The 22,440-nt window shown below is 36.6% G+C and overlaps 1 protein-coding gene across 6 annotated transcripts in view; it reads right to left on the bottom strand.

The window, feature by feature from the left end:
- Positions 1-22,440, bottom strand: part of USP40 (ubiquitin specific peptidase 40) — a 67,799-nt gene that overhangs the window by 40,838 nt on the left and 4,521 nt on the right. For 4 of the 6 annotated variants that reach the window (XM_036236362.1, XM_036236361.1, XM_016134762.2 and 1 more), the window contains 9 exons: positions 21,691-21,804; positions 18,993-19,157; positions 17,104-17,250; positions 14,324-14,467; positions 12,083-12,211; positions 7,676-7,771; positions 6,169-6,276; positions 3,087-3,387; positions 456-537 (listed from right to left, as the gene is read on the bottom strand). In XM_036236362.1, coding sequence (XP_036092255.1) covers positions 456-537; positions 3,087-3,387; positions 6,169-6,276; positions 7,676-7,771; positions 12,083-12,211; positions 14,324-14,467; positions 17,104-17,250; positions 18,993-19,157; positions 21,691-21,804 — 1,286 coding nt within the window. The remainder of the gene's footprint in view (positions 1-455; positions 538-3,086; positions 3,388-6,168; positions 6,277-7,675; positions 7,772-12,082; positions 12,212-14,323; positions 14,468-17,103; positions 17,251-18,992; positions 19,158-21,690; positions 21,805-22,440) is intronic. The other 2 variants (XM_036236363.1, XM_036236364.1) reach the window with 2 other exon arrangements.

The raw sequence follows: 22,440 nt of genomic DNA, 5'->3' as shown, positions 1-22,440 counted from the left end.
ACCCAAGGCTGACATTAAGCACAACCGTTTGCAGAACCCGTACTTCCTTCCTTTTGTTCACCTGATCTGCCGTCACTATATGCCAGTTCTCCACGACTATTTAAATAGGAGGCATGATTTTTACAGCAGGTTCTCTATACCAAGGGAATAACCTGACAGGCCAGGATACAATTCGTTTAGCTCAACTATGTGCTCACCAATTTCTCTAGTTTTCTTAGGTTTCCAGCACCACTTAGCAATGGCCATTTACATGCCATTATTTTGTTCACTCTCACAGATAAGGATAATTTCGAAGTAAAATATACTCGTACTATAAAAATTCAACAGCAAAACAGATATTGGCATTAACTAGTTGACTTTTTCCTTTTTAATTTTCATTACTGAATATTTAGATCTAAATTAGATCCTCGTTCACCAGAAAAACCATTCAAACTCTAAAAGTAAGTTAAAATTACCTTTTTGTTTGCAGTTCAATGTTGGCTGCATCCATTTCATTCAGCAAATGACATGGAACCCTGTATCTTGGATTAGCTCGAGCTGTGAACAAAACTTCTCATTAATTTGTGCTGACTAAATGAAATCTGGTTGTTGAAGACACAGCATGAAAAACTAGAAAGGACTGTGCTGGGGGCTAGAAAAGCTTTGACTATCTGTGTAAATACTAATTTTCTCTGGATCTGTTTTCCATCTGAGAAACGAAAGCATCAGAACAAATGAGAGGTATATAGTTCCTTAAGCCAAGCTAGAAGAATTCCATTTCTTCAACTCTCTTCAAATATACTTTTTAAAAAGAACATGCACTATTTTCTTCCTCTAACAAATGTAATACTTGGTCACTGTAAAAATTCTGAAAATTATTTTTAAAAATGTAACAAATAGATAGTACATGTAATCCCCACCCACAAGAGATACAGTAAAATTTGGTATATATACTTTTAGTCTTCTTTCTAGATCTAAATCTGTTACAAAGTGGGATTGTATTCAACAAATGCATAACTTGCTTTTTCATTTAATATGTTATTGAACATTTTTCCAAAGCTTTAAATGACTGCGTAGTAGTCCATTCTATAAATAGCATAATTAAATAATCTTTTTCTGTTAGACATTTAGGTGATTTTCACTGGTCATCACTACAAAATAATGCTGGTAACAAACATCTTTGAACATAAATATGCGCGGTTCTGAGTATTTTAAAACAAACTTGCAGAAGTAGAATTATCGGCTTAAGGTTTTTAAATACATATAGCTAAATGGTTGTATTACTTTACATGCCTACCAGCTACAGAGGAAGTGCCAACTGTTAAAAATCAGATTAACGGAAATATTTGACTTGGAAAAGAATGTCATCTCATTGCTGTTTCAATTCATGTTTTTGATTATGGGTGGAATTTATTTATTTTTTTGCAGTTTATTGGCTGTTGCTATTTCTTCTTTTGTATATTGCTCATCTACATCCTTTTCCTAATTTACTACTGAGATCAATGAAATATATGTAAGAACACCCTACAGACAAGAGAAATACATTTATTTTGCTGTTTTCCACTAGATTATCATTTGCCTTTTAATACTGTTTAAGGTTTATATCAACTTTTCCTTAATTTTTTTTTCTTTGCTTTTAAGCTTAGGTCTTCTCCACCTTAAGATCAGAAAAATATTCATATTTCATATATTTGTTTCCTTTTTCCATAAACATTAAAATAAGTATAAATTTCATTCAAGTGATTATTATAATCACTTGATTATATTGTTAGTTCAAGCGACTAGCAACTAACCAACTTCCCGGTTGTAGTTACTGAGTAATTCACTTTCTCCCTGCTTATGGGAAAAGCTACCTTATCATGAGCTGAGATCTCAGTGGCAGTTGGGTTCGTTTCTAGGCTTACTGCTATTTCAGAGATCTGTCCTCTTCCTTGCATTAGCACTTTATCTTAATTGATATAGCTTTATAAGCACTCTTTTACTGAAACAGCAAATTTTCCTTCCGTAGTCCCTTCTTCACCAATAAATTTTCACTAATTTATCTCTCTAGATAAATCTTAGAATCATTTTGTCATCCCCTAAAAAAGTCCATCAAGATTTTAGCTAAACCTTTATTCAATTCCTGAGCTAATCAGAAAACTGTTATTTAGCATATAATCCAATTATGTACATACTAAAATGCAATTTGGTTAAAAAGACAATATCCCATCTGAAGACTTTTCTGTTAATATATATTTCTATAACTTGCATTCTGCTCCACAGTATGTTTAGCAGAACCATTTCCCTATTTTTTTTCACCCTCAGAAAACATGGAGCCCTTTCTGGTTAACAGATAGTTATGCAACTGTTTCGGATCCAGAAAGCTAATTTCCTTTGATTTACAAGCAAATTATTAACTTTCTTATTTTTTATGAAAATGATCACTATTCTCTAAGAACAGTATCCTCACCTCTAATCATAGATATGTCTCAATCTAAAGAGCTTCCTTAGCTAGCATTTTTTTTTTTTTTTACTCTTAAGAAGATTTTGGGAAGTGAACAAAAAATCTTACAGGCTGATTCATGTTAGCGGCTTCAACTAAAAAATTTATCATTGTGAGTCAGTGTTTAACTTCCAGGGTGCAACCTCTCTCAGAAGGAAAAACAAAGAGTACTTCAAACATACTGCAATTGCCCAGAGGATAAATTACCTTGAGGGAAAGGAAACAAGAAAGTAAAATAAAAGGGAACATATGAAAATAAGAACAAGGTAACTTACAATTCAAAGTTAAAACGGGGCCAAATGACAGAGTCAAACCTAGGCATGGGCGATCACACAGGGATCTGCCCACACAATAAGAAAATAGCACGTGATCCAAGAAAATCCAATTCTGAAAATCTGACTATGGCCTCGTATGATCAGAAGAAAAAAATTAAATAAAAATATATAGTCTTATATTGATAATTAAAAATCACAGACCGTTGGATTCCTTTTGGCCTCCTATATTTCTCTTAGCTTAAAAATATTTTTAAATGTTTTAAGAGTAAATTTTCTTTTAAAAGATAACAATTCAAACAGCATTAAATATTTCTCTTCTAAAGCCACCGACCTACACTTCCCGTCCATACCTTCAGGGGGCCTCTGCAGTTGGGATTTCCGATAAAACAACATGTAGGCACTTTCTTTGCCCTCAAACTGCTGCTCAATGTCCTTCTCCCTGATGGGCTGGACTCTGGAATCATTTATATCAAACCAGTGGGAACAGGAGCTTCTATCATTCCATCCTGGGGATTCTGAAGGAAGTGTCTTGAAAATTTGTTGATCATTCCTTTGGAAACCAGACTCAGCCTGCAAAGGACAGTTCTTCAACAGACTGACTGTATTTCCATCTGAACTAAGTAGAAATATCTGAGAATGAAGCTTCAGGAACTAGACAGAAACAACGAACAGATATTAGGTTAATAGACATGATAAAAAAAAAATTCATCTTCCTTTTTGTGATTAGATATTTTAACTTCACCTTTATTTTTGGCCTGGTCAGCTAGGAGGAAAAAAATCCATTTAGGCCATAATAAAACATCTAATGAAATTCAGAGTTCTCTCTGCTAAATAGTCTAATAGTTATAGTAAGAAAAAAGTTGCCAAGCTGTAATACAAAACTATCTTAATTACATCTCAATAACACTGCCTAAATTATTGTTTAACATTAAAGAACTGAATATCATCTCTCCTGGAAGCTGACAGGCTAGCTCAGGAAATGAAAGCATAGAAAGGCTTAAATCATAATCTCAAAGACTATGTTTCTGTTTCTTCTAGTTAAAGGATTAAGAAGAAAAAAAATTGTTCTCTCGCTACCGCCTACCCAGCCCACTTCTCCATCCCTTAATCTCCCATGGCCTTGCATCAGCCTGTCTGATGCAATTTACATTATACAGAAAATCACCCTGAAGTACACGCTGAGCTCACTGATCATTATGGAAAGGTGAACCTCTGATTTATCTCTTAGAAATAAATAATCTGTGGTCATGCCAAATCTCTCATTAAAGTATTATTTTAACACAAACAGAAGGGCACAAGGCATATGGTACAAACACTATCAATACTGTGTATAGCAGATGGCAAGACAGTTTGGTAAGTCGTTTGTTTTAGGTACAACAAAATATCAACAATTTGGAACCACTGAGTAATGAACTTTCTGTGTAGCCAATTTTTTCTTTGTTTAATAGTTGAGGATTAACTCTTTTAGGCAGAACTTTTATTGAAATAATTCTCCTAATAAAAATAATAAACTCCAGACAGAATAATAAAAACAGCTGTCTGGAGAGTAACCAAAAGCAGACATAAAGTGGAGGAAACATAATCTTTCAAAAAAAGGAAGCAAACCAGGGTGAGCTCTCCCCTGATCCACCACCTCCCAGTTTGCAGCAGTGCACGACAGAGGGCAGTTCAAGCCCAGACACGAATGAGTCTCAGTAAAGTCAGAGGCACTAAGAACATGTTCTCAAAGTATAATGGAATTCATTAGAAATCACTTTATAGATACAGCAAAAAAAATAACTATATATTCCCCAAATATTTGGAAATTAAGCAACACACTTCCAAAAAAACTCAGAATTGCAAAGAATTACAAAGTATTCTGAACAAAAGGATAACGAAAAGATGTCAAATACAGCTGCAGCTAAATTAGTGCTAAGAAGGAAATACATAGTTTTAAGAGCATGTATTAAATGAAAATTTAAAAACAACTGAGATATCAACCCAAGAAGTTAAAAAAAAGATTAACTCCTAGAGGTGAAAGGAAGGAAATAATTAAAACAAGAGCATAAATCGATGAAACAGAAAACAGGTAAGCAGTAAAATAAGCCAACAAAGGCAAAAGTTTAGTTTTTCAAAGGTTTAATAAACCTGATAAGCCTTCAGCAAGACTGATGGAAAAAAAAGTGAGAAAACACAAGTTATCAATAACTTCAAGTCCTATAGACACTAAAAAAGATAACATGGGATATCTTCAACAATTTTATGTCAATAAATTTGACACCACAGATAAAAATGTTATTTTCTAAAATAATGCAAGAAGTAACAGAAAACCTAAATAACTCTACAATCAAAGAAATTAAAACTATAATTTAAAAAACCATATTACAAAAAAGTTCCAAGTCTAACTAGCTTCATCAAATATTTAAGAAATAATAATCAATCTTAGAGAAAGTCTTTCCAGGAATATAAAAAAGGAAATATTTCCCAACTTGTTTTATGAGTCCTAGCTAACCCTGATAATAAATCTGACAGACATCAGATTAAAGACGGATATCTCTCATAAATATAGACACAATAGTCCTTAATAAAATTAGTCAAATGAATATAGCAATACATAAAAATATACCATGACCGAGTGTGATTTAACCTAGAAATGTAAGCTTTGCTTGCATTAAAGGGATCAGTCAATAGCATTCACCTTAACAGAATAAAAAAGCCATGTGATTATATCATTGATGTAAAACAAATAGCATCTGATAAAATCAAACCTTTACTCAAGATGGAACTATCAGTCGACTATGGATTAAAGCTAACTTCCTCAAACTTATAAAGGGTATCTGCATTTTTTTTTAAAACCTGCACAGCTAATCTACTTAAAATACTGAAAGACTGATGCAATCATTTTCAACAAAAACCTTAAAAGCTTCTACATACTCAGAAACATCAAGCCAACATTCATTTACAAACTGTGGTCTATTTAAAAGATGCACTTAGACACTGAAATGTGTGAGCTCTTTGCTCCTACAAGAAATAGCTCCAAAATATTTGCCAAGAGTCCCTCTGCTTGGCTTGTTTCCAGTGAAGACAACTGTTACCTCTTACTTGTGGCAGTGCCAGTTTTTGCCTCTATTCTCACAGCCTAGGAAATCAAGAATTGTGTGTCCAAAAAGTGTGTGTCCAAGAAAGATCAAGTGAACACCTGAAGACATTTCTGTAAGTAAAATTGTTAAGTTTTAAGGTATGAACTCTGTGCCACTGTTTACTGTGGTGATTAAAAGCCCTCCCTTTTTTTGCTTCCTTGACTCTATGATAAATTACTTACTACTGAACAAGTAACTTAACTTGTTTTATTTTCACCTAATCGAAGTTTCCTTCTGCAAAGGTATCCGTGCTGCGGGACCCTAAATGAATTCCCTGGGACTAGGACTTTCCTGTCAAAATGCCACGTACTACCTTTCGCAGTGGTCCATGCTGTTTTCTGTACTTCTTGTTCCAAGATATTCCTATCTTTTTCAAGAGTTTCTGGCCCAGTTGATCAACAGGAATTAGATTACTTTCCTCCTTAAGAAAGAAATACAGAGTCATTTAAGAAAATCTTATGAGATATAAGTGTAACAGTTATGAGTCCTAAAGGACCAATAGGATTATGTCATTAAAGGTTTCTCCAACAGCAAAATGTAAGTGGATTAACCATAATTATTTCAAAAAAAAATTTTTTTAAAGTAGATCGATCCTCAGTTTAGAAAACTTGAATTTTGCCCCTTTCCATATTCCAAAGTTTAAACATTTAAAGAGCACTATCCAAAGAGTATTCTGAGGTTCAGTAAATTCCTGATTTTTGTATGGGATTTTTAGAAATATCTTAAGTGCACAACAGTATTATTGAAATATATTCTGAATGTTTCGAAGTATAACCAAGTTAAAAGGGGTGTAACAAGTGACCGTTACAGGATGAAATGTGTCCCCCCAACAAAATTCGTATGTTGAATCCCTAACCCTCAAAATTCAGGCTGTGACCATTTTTGAACAGAGCCTTTAAAGAAGTGATTAAGTTAAACTGAGGCCATCACAGTGGGCCTTAATCCAATACGTCCTTAAGAGGAAATCTGGACACACCCAGAGACACCAGAGGTGCCCATGTACCAAGAAAAGGCCTTGTTAGGACACACTAAAGCAGCCCTCTACAAGCCAAAGAGAGAAGCTTCAGAAGAAACTAAACCTGCTGACACCTTTATCTTGGACTGCCAACCTCCAGACCTGTGAGAAAATAAATGTCTGTTGTTTTAAGTCATCCATTCTGTGGTATTTTGTTACGGGAGCCCTAATAGACTAATGGTGGCTACAGACCCAGATAGTTAAAGGACTCAGCCCAGGTCCCTAGAAAAGAATTATGAAAAACTGTTCATTAAGAATGAGTTGAATAAATGAAAGGAGACCTGCCATCTTTATAACAGGGCACTAAGCAAACATTAAAGGTCATGCGTATGAGGTATTACCAATATTAGGAATGAAAGAGGGGACATAACTTCAGGTCCTACAGACATAAAAAGGATAACATGAGAAAACAGTGAATTCCAAAATAGTATGTAAATGCTAGTGCTATTTAAAATGACAATATCTAAAAAAAAAAAAAACCCAACACATATCTCAACCCCAATATATGTGTATAAATGCAAAGAAAGGAAAAGCAAAGGACAAATGTTGAAATATTACTGAAGACTGAACATTTGGTGTATTTACACTTTTTATTTTCTTTATATATTTTCTAGTTTTTTCCTCTCTCAAGTTTACTACCATGAATATGCATGTATTTTATAAACAGAAAGTCTCAAATAAAAACTGTTTGAAAACAGACATAAAGTCCAAATGAGAAAGACGATGATATCAGTTCTACCAACTAAATCTCATTAACATATATCTAATATATGAACACACACGAACTTGTACACTCTCCCTCTACCTGTAATAAGATTGCTTTTAGAATCATCAGTGGGTCATCGATCTCGTCTTCATTTTTAATATCTTTCAAATTCACATCTGGTTTACTTTTTTCCTCCTGGGGGGGGGGAAAACAATAAAAAGTTTGTATCACTAATTTCTTAAAAGGTAATTAACAAAATAGGAATGTTTGTGGTATGGAGATGTCAAGACAGAGAAATGATGATAAAAACATAATGATTTGTATATACAGCTTGGAATCAGGCAGACTTGGCTTTGAATTCTGGTTTAGGTCGAATAATCTGGGCGGGCTACTTTAATCTGTCTGGCTTTATCTGGAAATTGGGATTGTGAGATAAGTGAACCTTCTAGCAAAATACACACTGTGCCGACACTTTCCCGCTAAGCACTACTTTAGCTGTATCCTACAAATTTTGATATGTTGTGTTTCTGCTATCATTCAGTTCAGAGTATTTCCTGGTCTTCATCCAATTTATCCTCTCTCACTTGTGTTGGCCCAATAAAACCCTACTCACCTTTGCAAGTTCAGCTTAAACACTCCCTTCTATTTCCTGATCATCAAAGTTTTTACCCCATTCTATAAAGTTATTCGGGAACATGTAAAAATACCCAAGTATGGGATTTTTATTGGTTTATTTTTTTCATATATGCCATCTTGCAAAAGCATTTTAAATTGTTTTAAAACCATAAATTCAAATAGACCTAAACAATTAACCAAAGACAAAAATAATAAATAGTAGAATACGACAGACTAAATACAATCATCCTGCTGTAAAATCACTAAAAATGCTGGATAAAAGTAAAACATAAAACAAAAACATCTTTTTAAACACATGCTGGGCTAGCAAGAGGACATGAGGAAAATAAATGCTCAGAGAACAAGTGAAATGGGAATCCAGGGCGGAGAGCCCGATCTGGGAACTCCAGTCACCCAACTCTGCTGGCACAGAACTTCCACCTTGACACCCATATAGGACAAGATTTGGGAGACAAAGCCTGAGGACCTACCCCAAGTAGGGAGGTGAATGATAGATTTTCCAAACAACCAATTCTCCCAAGTCTCTGACACCACCTGGGTATCCTATAATTCAATTCTGACACTAACTTCGCTAAATCCCACAAGACTGTCCCCACTTCAGAAACCAGCCGCAAACGGGGTCCGCAGGCTACCTCCACTTCTGCCTGTTGATTACAAATTCTGGGGTTCCTACAGTTTCCACTTTAGGTTTAATGATTTCCTCAACAGCTCACAGAACTCAAGAGTTTATATGCAGGACTCCAGTTTACTATAAAGGATACAAAGGAAGAGCGAAGGGAAGGTGCACAGGGCGATGGGGAAGGACCCGTAGTGCAGGGGCCTCTTTCCTGTGGGGTCCTCCTCCTCCACTCTGCCAGTGTCTGACCTTGGCCTTGTGGTGACTGGCTGCTCTGGCCGGCACCAACCCCAGGGCCACCTACTGGGAGCTGTTGTGAAGCCTTCTTTGTCCTACTTTCTCAAATGTACAAGATGGTAGTAGAAGTGATATCAACCTTCAGTGAAGCAGAGGTCCCCCTACCCCTAGGAAGCAGAAGGCAGAGATCAGGTTCCTCTTTCCAGCCAGACCTGGAGTCACATTTTGAATAGCTAATGGCCTCCAAGAAGAAAGGGATCATCTTCTAGATAGACTGAGAGAGAGTGAAACGTTGACTTTAACCCTGGGAAAATTACATGAAGTTGGTCACACAGTTACTCCTTGCGGACAGCACCTTCTAAAGGACTCCATGAATGCAGGGGAAAAGTTCCTCGAAAGGGAAAAAACTGCCCAACTATAAGCAGAAAGAACACTACGTGGCTATGATTAGAATACCTGGAACCCTTTGTCTCTGGCACAAGAGATTGCTCAGGACACCGGCAGCAGAGCTAAGCATTGTCCAGCGGATGAACCATCTGTAGCTAATCACTATTTGAAAGCACAACACTCTGGATGCAAAGCTAAAGATTCTTAATCAGAAATCACAGAATAAGAAAAAAAGTTAACAAATGGGATGCTTCCTTAGAAGCCATGAACAAGGAAATGTACTCAGCACAAACGGAATCACAACCCAACTAGAAAATTACCTGAAATCTGACACTGGCTGAGCAAAAGCTGCAGCAGGTGGGGGCACTTTCTAAGACTGAAGAGAAGAAACCTGGCAATACCAGAAAGAAAGGTTACAATGCCTGCAGGCTAACTGGAAGAAGAAAAACAGGAAAAGAACTACAGGGGGCAAGGCGAATAAACGAAGAGAATCTGAAACATTCACCAGACCTGTTCACAAGCTTCTGTCAGAATCTAATAAAAAGCTTCAACTTCATCTTTTAGAAAGAATGAAATAAAGTTAATACAATTCAAAGGGTGGGAAAGAATGCTCTACAGAATGAGTGCTCTTCCCCGGGAGCCAGGAGGTAAGGGCATAGTGGGAAGGCAGGTAACGTGGTAAGAATCAGCTCAGACTAAGCAGGGAAACACTGAGGCCGCGTCAGACCAGAGGACAAGCCGCACTTCACTCCTTCCGACTGGCCACGTGCCCCACACTCTACAGTGTCTTGGCAAACGTGGCACAAGCATTTGAGAGTGATGCTTGTATGGCTTTCTTAACCCGGAAGTGAAGTTCTGGCAATATAAGAAATGGAAAGGACTGGAAGGGGTGAAACAAAATCGTCTATTTCCAAAGATGTCTACAACATGAGGAGGTTTAGCAAGACGGCTGGTTATAAAATCAATACACTAGCCAAAAAGTCCAAAAACTACAAAGTACAGATCTAGTCACACCGAACACTTCCCTGGTAAACACTCTCCTGGCAGAACAGTTTGGTCTTTTAATATCCAAACTTTATATACAGAACATGGACACCTCTCATCATATTGCAAGTACGCCTGACCTGGAGTGTCAGGAGCGGTGCTGAGAAGCAAACTGAATGTTGGCGGAGGGATCGTGTGCATGAAGGGGCTACTCGGCAGCCATGTGATAACCCAGATGTGCGTCAGCATTCCGCATCCTAACACGCTGCTTTGTAACCCACATATCAACCTTTTACCGTGCGTGTTTCAGCTACATTTAGGAAACTGGCTGAGAGCCTGGGGTTGGTGTGTGACACATTAGAATTCTTCCCACTGCAAATACTTGGAACTAGATTCCCAGTGAGGGCTTTTCCTCAGAATACCTGCAAGTTCTTTTCTGGAGAAAATTCTAAAACTTTTTTTATTAGATGTTAAAGAAACTCTAAAAAAATGAAAAGATATACCTTGTTTTCATACGTAGATGAAAATCCCCACGTGTGTGTGTGTGTGTGTGTGTGTGTGTGTGAGAGAGAGAGAGAGAGAGAGAGAGAGAGAGAGAGAGAGAGAGAGAGAGAGAGAGAGAGAGAGAGAACACTGACGAGCTGATTCTGGAAATGTTCACAGAAGTAAAACAAGCCAGGACAGGCACGAAACTGCAGAATAACAACACAGAGGCAGGCTTTGTCCTACCAGGTTCCATAGCTCATCATAAATCAACAGAAATTAATAATGTGGGGTTTGCCTTAGAAAAGAAAAAAAGAACCATGGAACAGAAGAGAGCCCCAAATGGACTCACACATAAGTCGACAATGGCTATAACAGAACTGGCATGTAGACTGGTGGAGAAAAAATAGATTATTCAATAAATGGTAATGGGCAGTTGGAAATGGAAAATAAATGGAAAAAATCTCACATCATTCATAGGAAAACCACTCCAGAAAGAATGCAGTTTTAAATGTAAAAGGCAAAACTATAAAACTTTAGAAGACAATATAGGAGGAAAATCTTCATCATCTTTGGTTGGTGCCATGAAAAAGACCCCAAAAAAGCTGAGGAACAATTATTGATTAAAGGAGTCTTAAGAGATACACTAACTACATGTAATGTACGATCCTGGACTTGGCATTAGAGAGGGGAAGAGAATGCCATAAAAGATTCAGATCAGACAATTGGTGAAATGTGAACATAAACTATATATTAGATGACAATATTACATCAATGTTGGAGTTTCTGATTTTGATCTATGTTTATGTGAATGTCCTTGTTCTCAGGAGATAAACACTGGAATATTTAGGGGTGAAGGGGTCTGATGGCTTCAACATAATCTCAAATGGTTCAGCACTAATAATGATAATGTTAATGCTGTGTGTGTGTACAGAATGTGTGCTTGTGCAAACGTGGTAAAATGTTAACTCGAGAATGTGTTTGTACTATGCTAGTTATTTTCCTGCTTGTGAAATTATTCAGAAAAATTTAAAACTTCTATGTTAACTTTTAGTGCCCATCAAAGTAGTCTACAGACTGAATATATAATAAATGGCAAAAGATTACCCTCAGCAAATAACGGGACTAGGAAAGGAAAAAAACTGCAAAGGTATTATGCTCACTTGAAATTGCCAGTTTCCCAAATGATCAACATCTTTAATATACACATGATAATGTCCTCCATAGCAACCACCTTTGTGTATAATAACTGAGAAGAGGTCATACATGTATTCCAAGTCATCCAGTTCAGTCTACAAAAGAACACAAACACTGATATGGTATACACAAAATGGGAAGATATATAACCAAAGGGAAAAAAAGAATTTCAACTATTGACATCAATAAGAAATTTCACTATTTATTATTGTTATTAAGAGTAAATTAAGATAAATTTGAATAATTGGCTTTAAATTTTAAAATTCCTAATTAGATTGAAAATTATCTATCACTGATCTAATACCAAGCATATTAGAACAACCAATTTCTGCCTCTTCGGTAAACATGAAAACTATACTCAAATGAGGTGTTATTTTTACATACTTTCGCTAAGATCATGTAAGCCAATGTGATAACGAAACGCACTACCCTATCAATGAGTCTGTGAGTTTTAGCAAACACATTTTTGGCTTATACCAATTACGCTGCTTTATAAATGTGCTCTTTAGCTGTTGACTTTTCCAATATTCCACTTTGTCATGTGCCTCGCAGAGCCATATCTACTATCTGTCACCCCTTGTGACACTTCCAACCTCTGAATATGAGAGGAATCTAGAAATTATGAATACCAGCTGGTTTTATTTAGAGGCAGTTTAGTGGAATGAAAAGGTTCTTTCTTGATTTATGAATCCTATGATTCATCTTTTCTGTGATTAATGTGCTCGATAACTATGACTTCCCAACAGATGGACACTCACACCAGCATTTAAAAAATGCCTGCTTTAGGTGAAGAGATACTTTGCATGTGAGTGCTACTTGATGGGGTACCAATTATTTAAGAAACTTACATGCTTAAAAAGTTGTGCTCTTTTATTAAGCAGCATTTTTTAAATGTCTGGTTCAGGCAAAAGAAATGTAAACAAAGATGCAAAGTGATCATTTTTTCATTGATACAGAAATGAAAAAGTAAAATTATTATGAATTTTTTAGATAAGTGCTCAATGTTTTGCTTACTTCAATTTTGTTATTTCTAAGTATGTTAAAGTCATTTGGCAAACTACTTTTTATAAAAGGACAAGAATTTTTCTATGTGACATGATGGACGGTAACTAAACCGACTGTGGTAATTATTTCACAATGTATGTAAAGCACTCTATCATGTTGTATACCTTAAACTTACACAGTGACGTATATCAGTTATATTTCTCAATTAAACTGGGAGAAATAAGAATTACCTCAATTATTCAGAAAAAAAATTTTTTTAGGAAGTAAATAGAGGAAGTTACATATAGTAACTTACTATGGAAGAATTGTGTGTTCTGTGTGTGCCTATAATAAGCTCAGGGCCAACACATGATAACATTTAAATGGTAATTAAATTAAAACGAAAACCAAAAAGTTCAGTAATTAGGCTTGAAGTAGAGGAAGAAGGTCCATCTGAATTTTTATATCTACAAATTCAATAGGTATTTAATAAGTGCTCTGGTTTTAAAAAAATATATAAATAACTTATAGTAAGAAATACAACTGTCCCATCATTCTGATCTTGGCACGAATAGCAATTATATAGAATATATTTTTGAATGGCTTATAGAGTAGGTTGATTAGTTAATTTGTTTTCAGAACTTTTTCTTGTCCATGTCTTAAGACTTACAAATTCTAGAATAGTGAAGTTTTAATTACCTGGTCACTTTCTAGATGTTTAATTCATTACAGCGTTTAAAGCAAACTAAATCCAAATAGCAAAGTACCAATTAATGGTAATTTTTCCTAATGCAGGGTCATTTCTAATTTTATTCTTAAATTTCCACTTTAAAGATTTTTCAGGAAGAGTTTAATAAAAAGAACTGAGAACAAATCTATACTGTGGAAATTCAAAAGGGCTGTAATAAACCAGTGGTTCTCAGCTGAGCGTGATTTTACCCATGCGCCTCTCCAGGAGACATGGAGATTTGCAAGGTCTGAAGACATGTTTGTCACTACTTCGGGAGAGCGGGGGATGTTCCATGCTGCAGGTGGGGGCAAGGGATGCTGCTGAACACGCGACAACACATAGGACAGCCTCCCACGACTGAGAATTATCTCGCTCAAAAGGTTAAGAGTGCCAAGGCTGAGATTCTGCAATAAGCCAACTGAAAATCGGGTCAATTAAAGATTTAACTTTGAGAAGGGAAATAAAGAGAATTTCAAAATAAAATAGTTCAAACCTGTTCACAATAAGGCTTGAGATTGATCTGGAGCGGGAACGTATAACAGCTGGTTTCCTTATATCGTTCACACTTCACAAAATCAAAATTAAATCTTAATAATGAAATCGTAAGGAAAGGAGGCAGCTTACGTAATTTGGCCGACTGTTAAAGAAGAAAAATTTTTTTTTAAGTTTTTAAAAAGCAGTTATATAAAAGAATACATAATGTTCCTTTTTTAAAAAAATTACTTATTGTTATTTATGCCTACAGTATCTGGTCTTCCTAAGTGGTTTCCCATCCAAGTACTAACCAGGCCCGACCCCGCTTAGCTTCTGAGATCAGACATCGGACTTGCTCAGGGTGACCGTGGACCATGGCTCTACTAGGGTGTGAACCCAGGACCTTCTGTGTGTAAAACAGATGTGCTAACTGCTACACTATGGAACCACGTCCTACATGTTTCTTAATATATAAAAAAGCAACTTATACACAGTTTTAAGAGAAATACGTTCTTAAATCACTTAAAATCATCACCACAGACTGAATACAGCCCTTGATATGAATGTATCTTATTACTCTTTTTTACAACAAAAAATTTACAACCCAATTTTGTTTTTATTGCTCACACCCTACAATCACAGACAGCGTGCACTCGCACACTATCCGGTGAGTGAGCTGTACCAGGTGCTCCTCCCTGTTTTCTCCTGCCCAAGTCCAGCCCTTTCGCCTTCTTCCCCTGGTGTCGGCAGGTTAGGTAGCAGACACACAGTTCTTTTTAGTCACTGAAGGACAGGAGCTCTAATTCTGGGGCCTAGGGCCCTGTCTCAGTGGACTCACACACTTGAAATTATAGGAAAATTGCACGTGTATATGTATTTTTCTGGGGAGAAGATTCATAGTTTTCATTAGACTTTCAAAAGGGCTCTAACTCCTCAAATGTTAAGATGCATTGATTGGGGTTTTACAGCTACTGTTCTTAGAAGCAAGTAAGAAGATATATATTTTTTTAAGTCCTTGCTTTAAAATAAAACACTAAATTCAGCAGCTAAAATTATATTTAAAAGTCATCAGTTTTTCCTAACCTCTTTGCAGCATTAACGGCATGAGAGGGGAGCAAAAAAAAAAAACCTTCCCCACATACAAAATTACCCGAAATATAAATATCTAACATTTCTAAAAATGTATTTAAAACAACTCCACAAAACTAGTGGGTAAAAAAAAAAAGTTAAATGGCAAAACAGCAATTTAACAACATAGTAGATTTTTGAATAAGCTCAAATAATATATCCAAAAATCCTGAGAAACTCAACTACATGTGGCTGTGAAGAGAAAGACTAAGAACAAGAAAATCTGCATTAATTTAGGTAGCACAACATAATCTTAGAATGCAATAAATCTAATGCAACTAGGAGGCAATTTTAAAAGTATCAAGATTAAAACATTTCCATTGAAAAAGAATTAAACCAATGACATAAAAGGTGCATAAAAGAACTACTTTTGTTTAGTAAAGAGTTCTTGTTTTACTAATGGGCAAATTAAGTTCGACAGAAACTAAGAATGTATTTAACTCTATTTCTACACCTTTTCATCCCTGAATTATGTATTTATTAGGTTGTATTTGTAACAACCAAAGGTGAAACACAAAATAAGTAAGCAAAAAATAAACCTCTTCCTTTGGGTTTCATAAAGAGGCAAAGACTGGATGGAAATATGTTCTAAACAATATAATATTTACCCTGGTTTCAAATCCTATTGTGAAAGCTACAGACAAGGGGCTAATTGTTTTTATTACATTTTCACCTACAATCACCAGGATCCAAATCAATATCATGTGTTACCTAAATTCAGCCTCATTTTCTTTGTTGGAAAATGCAGTAATTGTCAACCCTAGAAATAACGCTCTCTCTCTATCATGAGGTAATTGCAAAGCTACGTCTTTTGTGATCCTTAAGTCGGTGCTCAATAACCACTGACTGAATCGAGCTCCAGTTCATCGCGCTAAGAGCCTATGGTGTCAACCCCCAGTGGAACAGTGACCACTGCAGCTGACAACAGCAGCAGCAGGGCTGATGTCATATTGCAGAAGAAGCAAGCTGTGGACACCCTGTCTTCCTTTCATCCTGTATTTTGCTTTGCTGTACAAAAAGAAACCTAGAAGTACTCTGTCAAGCCCTTAGCAACTTAAGTATTTCCCGCTCCAGCTGAGGGAGAGAGAGGGTCATATCAGATTTGCTAGAATCTGGGAGGAGATATATATATATATACACACACACACACACACACACACACACACACACACACACATATACACACACATATATATGTATATATATAGAGAGAGACAGAGAGACAGAGACAGACACTGTAAAATAACTGCATATGCAAAAAATGAAGAAAGCCATCTACTTTAACAGTAGTAGGCTATGAAAGGAAAGCAAGATTTTCAGTTGACAGAAATAAAAACATATTGTCTTCTTCATAATAGTAATTTGCAAAAAGGAGGGATGTGGGGAGTTTATCAAAAAATGTATATTTAAGAAACACTGAGGTACAAATAAATTTTCCTGGGAGAGAAAGAAGCTGAGAGAACTGTTGGGTTGGAAGCCTAAAAAAATCCTTTATTGTAAAAAAATTAAAATATAGAAATGTAGAATATGTCTTTTCAATCCTCAGTATTAATCAAGGGCTTCATACATGTCTTCCAGACTTTTTCATACAAGTTGACTTCACTTGACAAGCCTTCCTGCTGCCAAGCCCTCTGTGGGACCCCTAAGAAAAGGCAGAGCGCCTCTCTTTACCTTGGCTGCAGTCACCAGCCTGTCACACGTTCCACAGTGGTATAAGTTGTCATAGTCAAAAACTTCCTCTTCTACATACATGTTCCAGAGTGCATCTTCTAGACCTGATACGTTTTTGACCGCCACTGTTAGATCTAAGAAGTCTTCCTGAAATACACGTGGATATCATATTGAAAAAATAATATCACAGGGTTCCCAAACACATCAATAACTCATCCATATGTTGGGAATACTTAGATCTATTTTTTCTAAAACACTGTACATAAGAAGGTATACATCACCTGATCAGATACTGTGGAATTCATAGCACCAAATCATCCTTTCATAATCAAACTATGACTTAGCTTAAAATGTTATCAGGAACTAGCTTATGAGTTCATTGTAGATATAGTAAAACCCATTTTATCAGGCGCTAAAACAAACCACTGAACACACAGGTGAGCTGAGAAGTGCGTATGTGTAGGGTTAACTATCAGTGCCATCTTAAGCTCCAGACTAGACCAGCAATGTGTGGCTGAATGCCCCGATGTAAACACTGCTTTCTCACCATCTGCTAGGGCTGGTTTGAGACAAACTAAGGAAGTTAAAAGTTTTGCGCCAGGACAAAAAGGTGTTTTTAATGAAAATTAAGAGGAGGATTTTGCAAAACAGGAGTCTATCAATTCTACAATTACATTTGAATTATGACATGTTTCTAATAATTACCACTTAAAATTTGACAAGCTTAAAGCATAGTTGTGTGTGTGTGTGTGTGTGTGTGCGCGCGCGCGCGTGCGCACAAGAGCATTGAAGGGATTACGGAGGCTGTAAAATAACAGAGCTACTCAGTTCATTGGGAAATCCCAAGTAATAAAGTAATATTTATCCATTGTTTATTGGTATGTGAAAAGTTATTGTATGTAATTTATCATATATCTTCATAGATACTGCCTTAAAATTGAAATTACTTTGTAAATTATTACTATAATGAAGTCAATCATACAGTAATTCAAAGACACACATCTTAATCGTTCCAAACTAGGCTGGCGAAACCTACTAGCACAGGCAATAAGGGCCAAGAGTATTTTTTTGTCCTTAACTCTCATTAAAAACAAAAAAAGTAATTCATACAACATTTAGGAAATGGCTTTTTTCTACTTGTAGTCAAATATAGAAAGTTTCTGTAACTCTTGACATAACAAAAAGAGGTTTTTTTCTTAAGACAACTGTTCAGCGATGAAATTATTTGCTGTGTTTAAGATTTGTAGAGCAAGCAAAGATCATTATATTTACATGAGCAAATTTCTAATTTCTAATTTCCAAGTAGATTAAATGGGCAATCTGTGTTATGACAAAGACTTCAAGGTTACACTAGTTTAAACAGGATTATAATGGGTTTACATCGCTATATATAATATACATTATAATATGTGTAATATTATATGTAATATGTATTTATATATCTTAACATATTTAGACATAAGCACACAAATAAAATGAACTTTCTGAAAGATGTTAATAAACTAAATCCAATATTTAATTACAGCTATTTGTCCATTTTCTAGGTTAACTAATTTCTTAGCTAACTTTCTTTATAATGTTCCAACCACCCACCATGATGATATCGGCTTTTCTCCTGAGGCCACTGCCCTCTACTTATAATCTGTTCTCCAAACACCTGCCCTGTACCAAGAGTGCTGAATAAAACACGAAAGCTACATTTTAAGATATCTGCTTCTTTCTGTTTATATGGAGAAATCTGGATTATGTGATAGGTGTAGCTAGAAGTTAAAGTGATAAAGTTATTTCTAGTAATAAACACTTTAATCCTCATGTGGTAATCATAGAACTAATGACATGAATTATACTTTACAATATAACTTATTATTAAAATACTCTTGCATATTCACCTGCTTTTCACTGACATTCTGACATTCTTTACAAACAACCTGGTTAACAATGGTTCCGTGATACAGACGGCTGATGAGGTCGTGGCCGGAGGTCCCCACTAAAGAAGTTTCCAAAGCACTAAAGAGAATGCGATTCAGTTCCTGCACATCATGTTGCCTCATTTCCTATAAAACAGGTAACTTTTAAATGTAATTTTGGGCTTCAGAGTTTTTAAAACAGATTTTTAAAGTGATAGCAGTTAAAAAAACACGAGATTTATCAAGAAATCCAAAGGTGAGCCTCGATCAAATACAAGGATGACGGAGCTAAACGAGCTGAGAGCAGGTGAAGAAATCATCACCTATTCTCATTTTCCTACAAAATGAAAATATGGACAGTGTTCAGTGCGTACATACAGCTCCATTCGCCTGGAAACAGGAAAGCACGTGCGCTGCTGTGGGAAAGCACACACGAGGCCATGCCCCAGAAAGGAGAGGAACACGACAGGCACACGGCAGTGCCAAGGAGCTGGCAGTGCGCACAGTGAAATCTCAGTGAGATCAGAGGGGCTGGTGAGCAGTCTGAATTTTCAGCATTTTTGGAAAGAACCAGAATTTACTGCTTTGACATATAAACACACTGAAGCAAGACTAGCACAGTGCTCCCGAGAAAAACTCCAACGGCACTCGTCTGAATCTGAATGAGTCATGCACTTTTGAAGGAATGGACTGAACTGCTCCCTAAGAACAACTTATAAACCAACACCAACTCCGATCGGTGGAGAGGATCAGTGGAGAGGAGTAACCAGCACGGGAGGCGGAGGAGAAGCAAGGGCAGGAGAGAGCCAGGAGAGCCAGGTCTGCGGACCGGCAGCAGTTGGTGCTTGAAGGAGGGGCAGCGAGTGCCATTAAGAGCTGTTAAGTTGTGCGCAGAGACGTGTCTCCTGGCCTTGGCGCACTGATGTCATGAGTGGCTCTGACAAGAAGGGTAGAAAGGAGGGAAAACAAACAGAAGGCGCAGAGGCAGCGAGGGGAGACAATTTTAAAGGCGAGTCTTGTGTGAAGAGATGCTGACAAAGCGGATGAAGACTGGAGCAAGATGTGGGACTCAGGATTTTTTTCTCGTTTTTCAACATTAGAGGATATGAATTTCTTCAACATCACTGGCTCTGATAGGACAGAAACTTCTGGACGTTTTCGAGCTGTTTCTGAATAATCCTGAATGTGCCTGAGGTGCCTCAGAGCCCCTGTCTGCCACTGCAGGTCAAGTCCTAAAGAATTTCCTACAAAATTTTATTTAGAAATAAATAAGGTTTTCATGGCTTTGAAAAGTATGAAACCAGCAAATTATTGGAAGCTCATTATCTGAATATAAAGGAAAATGCATTACTGATGACTGGATTAAAAACGAAAAAAAATATGCTATATCTTTTCCAACAGAATTTTACTTGGCAATCAAAAGAAATAAAGTGCTGATACATACAACATGAATGAACCTTGAAAACATTATTTCAAGCAAAAGAACCTAGTTACAACAGATGCCACACTATCTCATTCCACGTATGCGACATGTCTAGAATAGGCAAATCCACAGAGATAGAAAGTAGCTTTGCGGTTGCCAGGGGATGAGGAGGGTGACAGCTAACAGGCATGGAGTTTCTTTTGCAGTGGTGAAATATTCTAAAATTGACTGTAGTGCTGAACTGTACAGCTCAGTGAATATACTAAAAAACCACTGAACTGTACCCTTTAAAAGAGTAAATCTTACAGCATGTGAATTACATTTCGATAAAGTGGTGATTAAAAAAAAAAAGGAAAGAAAAAGGAATTAACCCTAAATACCTGCCCTATACCAAGAATTTAACAGACACTGTTTAGGGAATGTATTATTGCCCCATTAACTACAAAGCCTGAGCCTGGCCTCTAACCACACAGCATCATCTGGCTGAGGAGTGCTCCCGTGAGAAGACCAGTTTAGAGTTTACTGTTGAAGGCAACACAGCCTCTTTCCTGTCTCCTACACCTCCGTCTTTGCAAGAATACATCTATTCTATTAAAAATTACGGACCTCATTTTGTTTAATTTTGTATAGCCAACAGCTCACCGATATTGACAAGCACCTTTACCTGTTTCTGACAAAAGTTTAGTTGGTATACAGTGAAATACCCTCTAGGAACTCAAACAGAAAAATGAGAATCTTACAGCAGGATACAGGAAGAAAATGAAGAGAGTCAGGAGAAAGGCTGGGTAGGAAAATGAAAAGACCTGCCGAGGATGCTTTCACTGTTTTGCTTGAAGCAAGTGTTCAAATCAGAATACCCGGATTCAAATACAGAAGGAAGTCACAAAGGCAGACAGAATTATTGCTAGTCAGCTTTTTAAGCTGATAAAGCAGTTTGCTACGTAATGGTCATCTCCATGTAATGGGTGTATCTCAACTAGACTATATGATTGTAAAAATCATAAAAATTATAAAAATCAGCTCTTTTACTTCTCCCTATATCCACAACCCTCTCTCCACCCCAAAATCAAAATCATTCATAAAATCATGCATACAGCAAGTGTCTAAAACTATATCTTTGGCTTGAAATTACTTAAAATGAGAATATTTAAATACTGAGACCCTAAATAAAAAAAAAAGGGGGAGTTAGACAACATGTCAACCCAGTGTTTACTCCTTATTGCCAGCAGCTTTTCCTAGAGAAGGTGACTTTCATACCTCATTGCTGGTCCACCCAAAGCTGTCAGTGAGGTCTGCTGTGGAGGCAGCTTCCTGGTCTACGAGCAGAAGCTGAGCAAACAACCGCTGTAACTGTAAAGGTATGATTCGAACCTAAACGAGAAACAAACGTGTTTCTAAATGAAGTCTTTTAAAAGTTGGTTGGGGCTTTTTGAAAGAACTGTCTGTTAGCTTTCTCATATATCCTAGTTCACTTAGTCCACTCAGAGGTTTATAAAAACTTATACAGGGTTAACTAGCTAAAATTCATTCTTCTTAGAAAATTCAACCCCAAATGTTTTAGCAATCTGGAGTTTCCTACTTTGACATAGTTCAGATGAATATTAAAACTCGAATGCCTTAATAAAGCGCCCAACTGATTACAGACTGACAGTAATTTAAGTCTAATAGTTGATTCTTTCTCTAAAGCATCCTGAATACAGACATACTCCCTATGAGGAATTTTTCCAGTCCCAAGCATCTCATTCTGGAGTTCGGACACCTCACAGGGCTGACTGCACCCGCCTCGCTTTCTTCCCACAGGCTCCAAGCCTGTTCACGGCTTATTTGGTGGGGTGAGGGCTGGGCTGACTGAGGATGCTGCTCAGAGCCTGGTCTGCAGACCGAATTTACATATCTAAAGTGTGAATAAGCCTTTAGAGCCTTTATGACAATTTAACATTGCCACATTTTTATTGTATCTTACAGAACTATGTATGATCTGCAATGGATTGGGAATTTTTTAAAAAT

Source organism: Rousettus aegyptiacus, unplaced genomic scaffold, assembly GCF_014176215.1.
Source record: "Rousettus aegyptiacus isolate mRouAeg1 unplaced genomic scaffold, mRouAeg1.p scaffold_m13_p_2, whole genome shotgun sequence".
Taxonomy (NCBI): domain Eukaryota; kingdom Metazoa; phylum Chordata; class Mammalia; order Chiroptera; family Pteropodidae; genus Rousettus; species Rousettus aegyptiacus.
The sequence above is the reverse complement of the archived record's forward strand: the minus strand, read 5'-3'. Positions and strand labels throughout refer to the sequence as shown.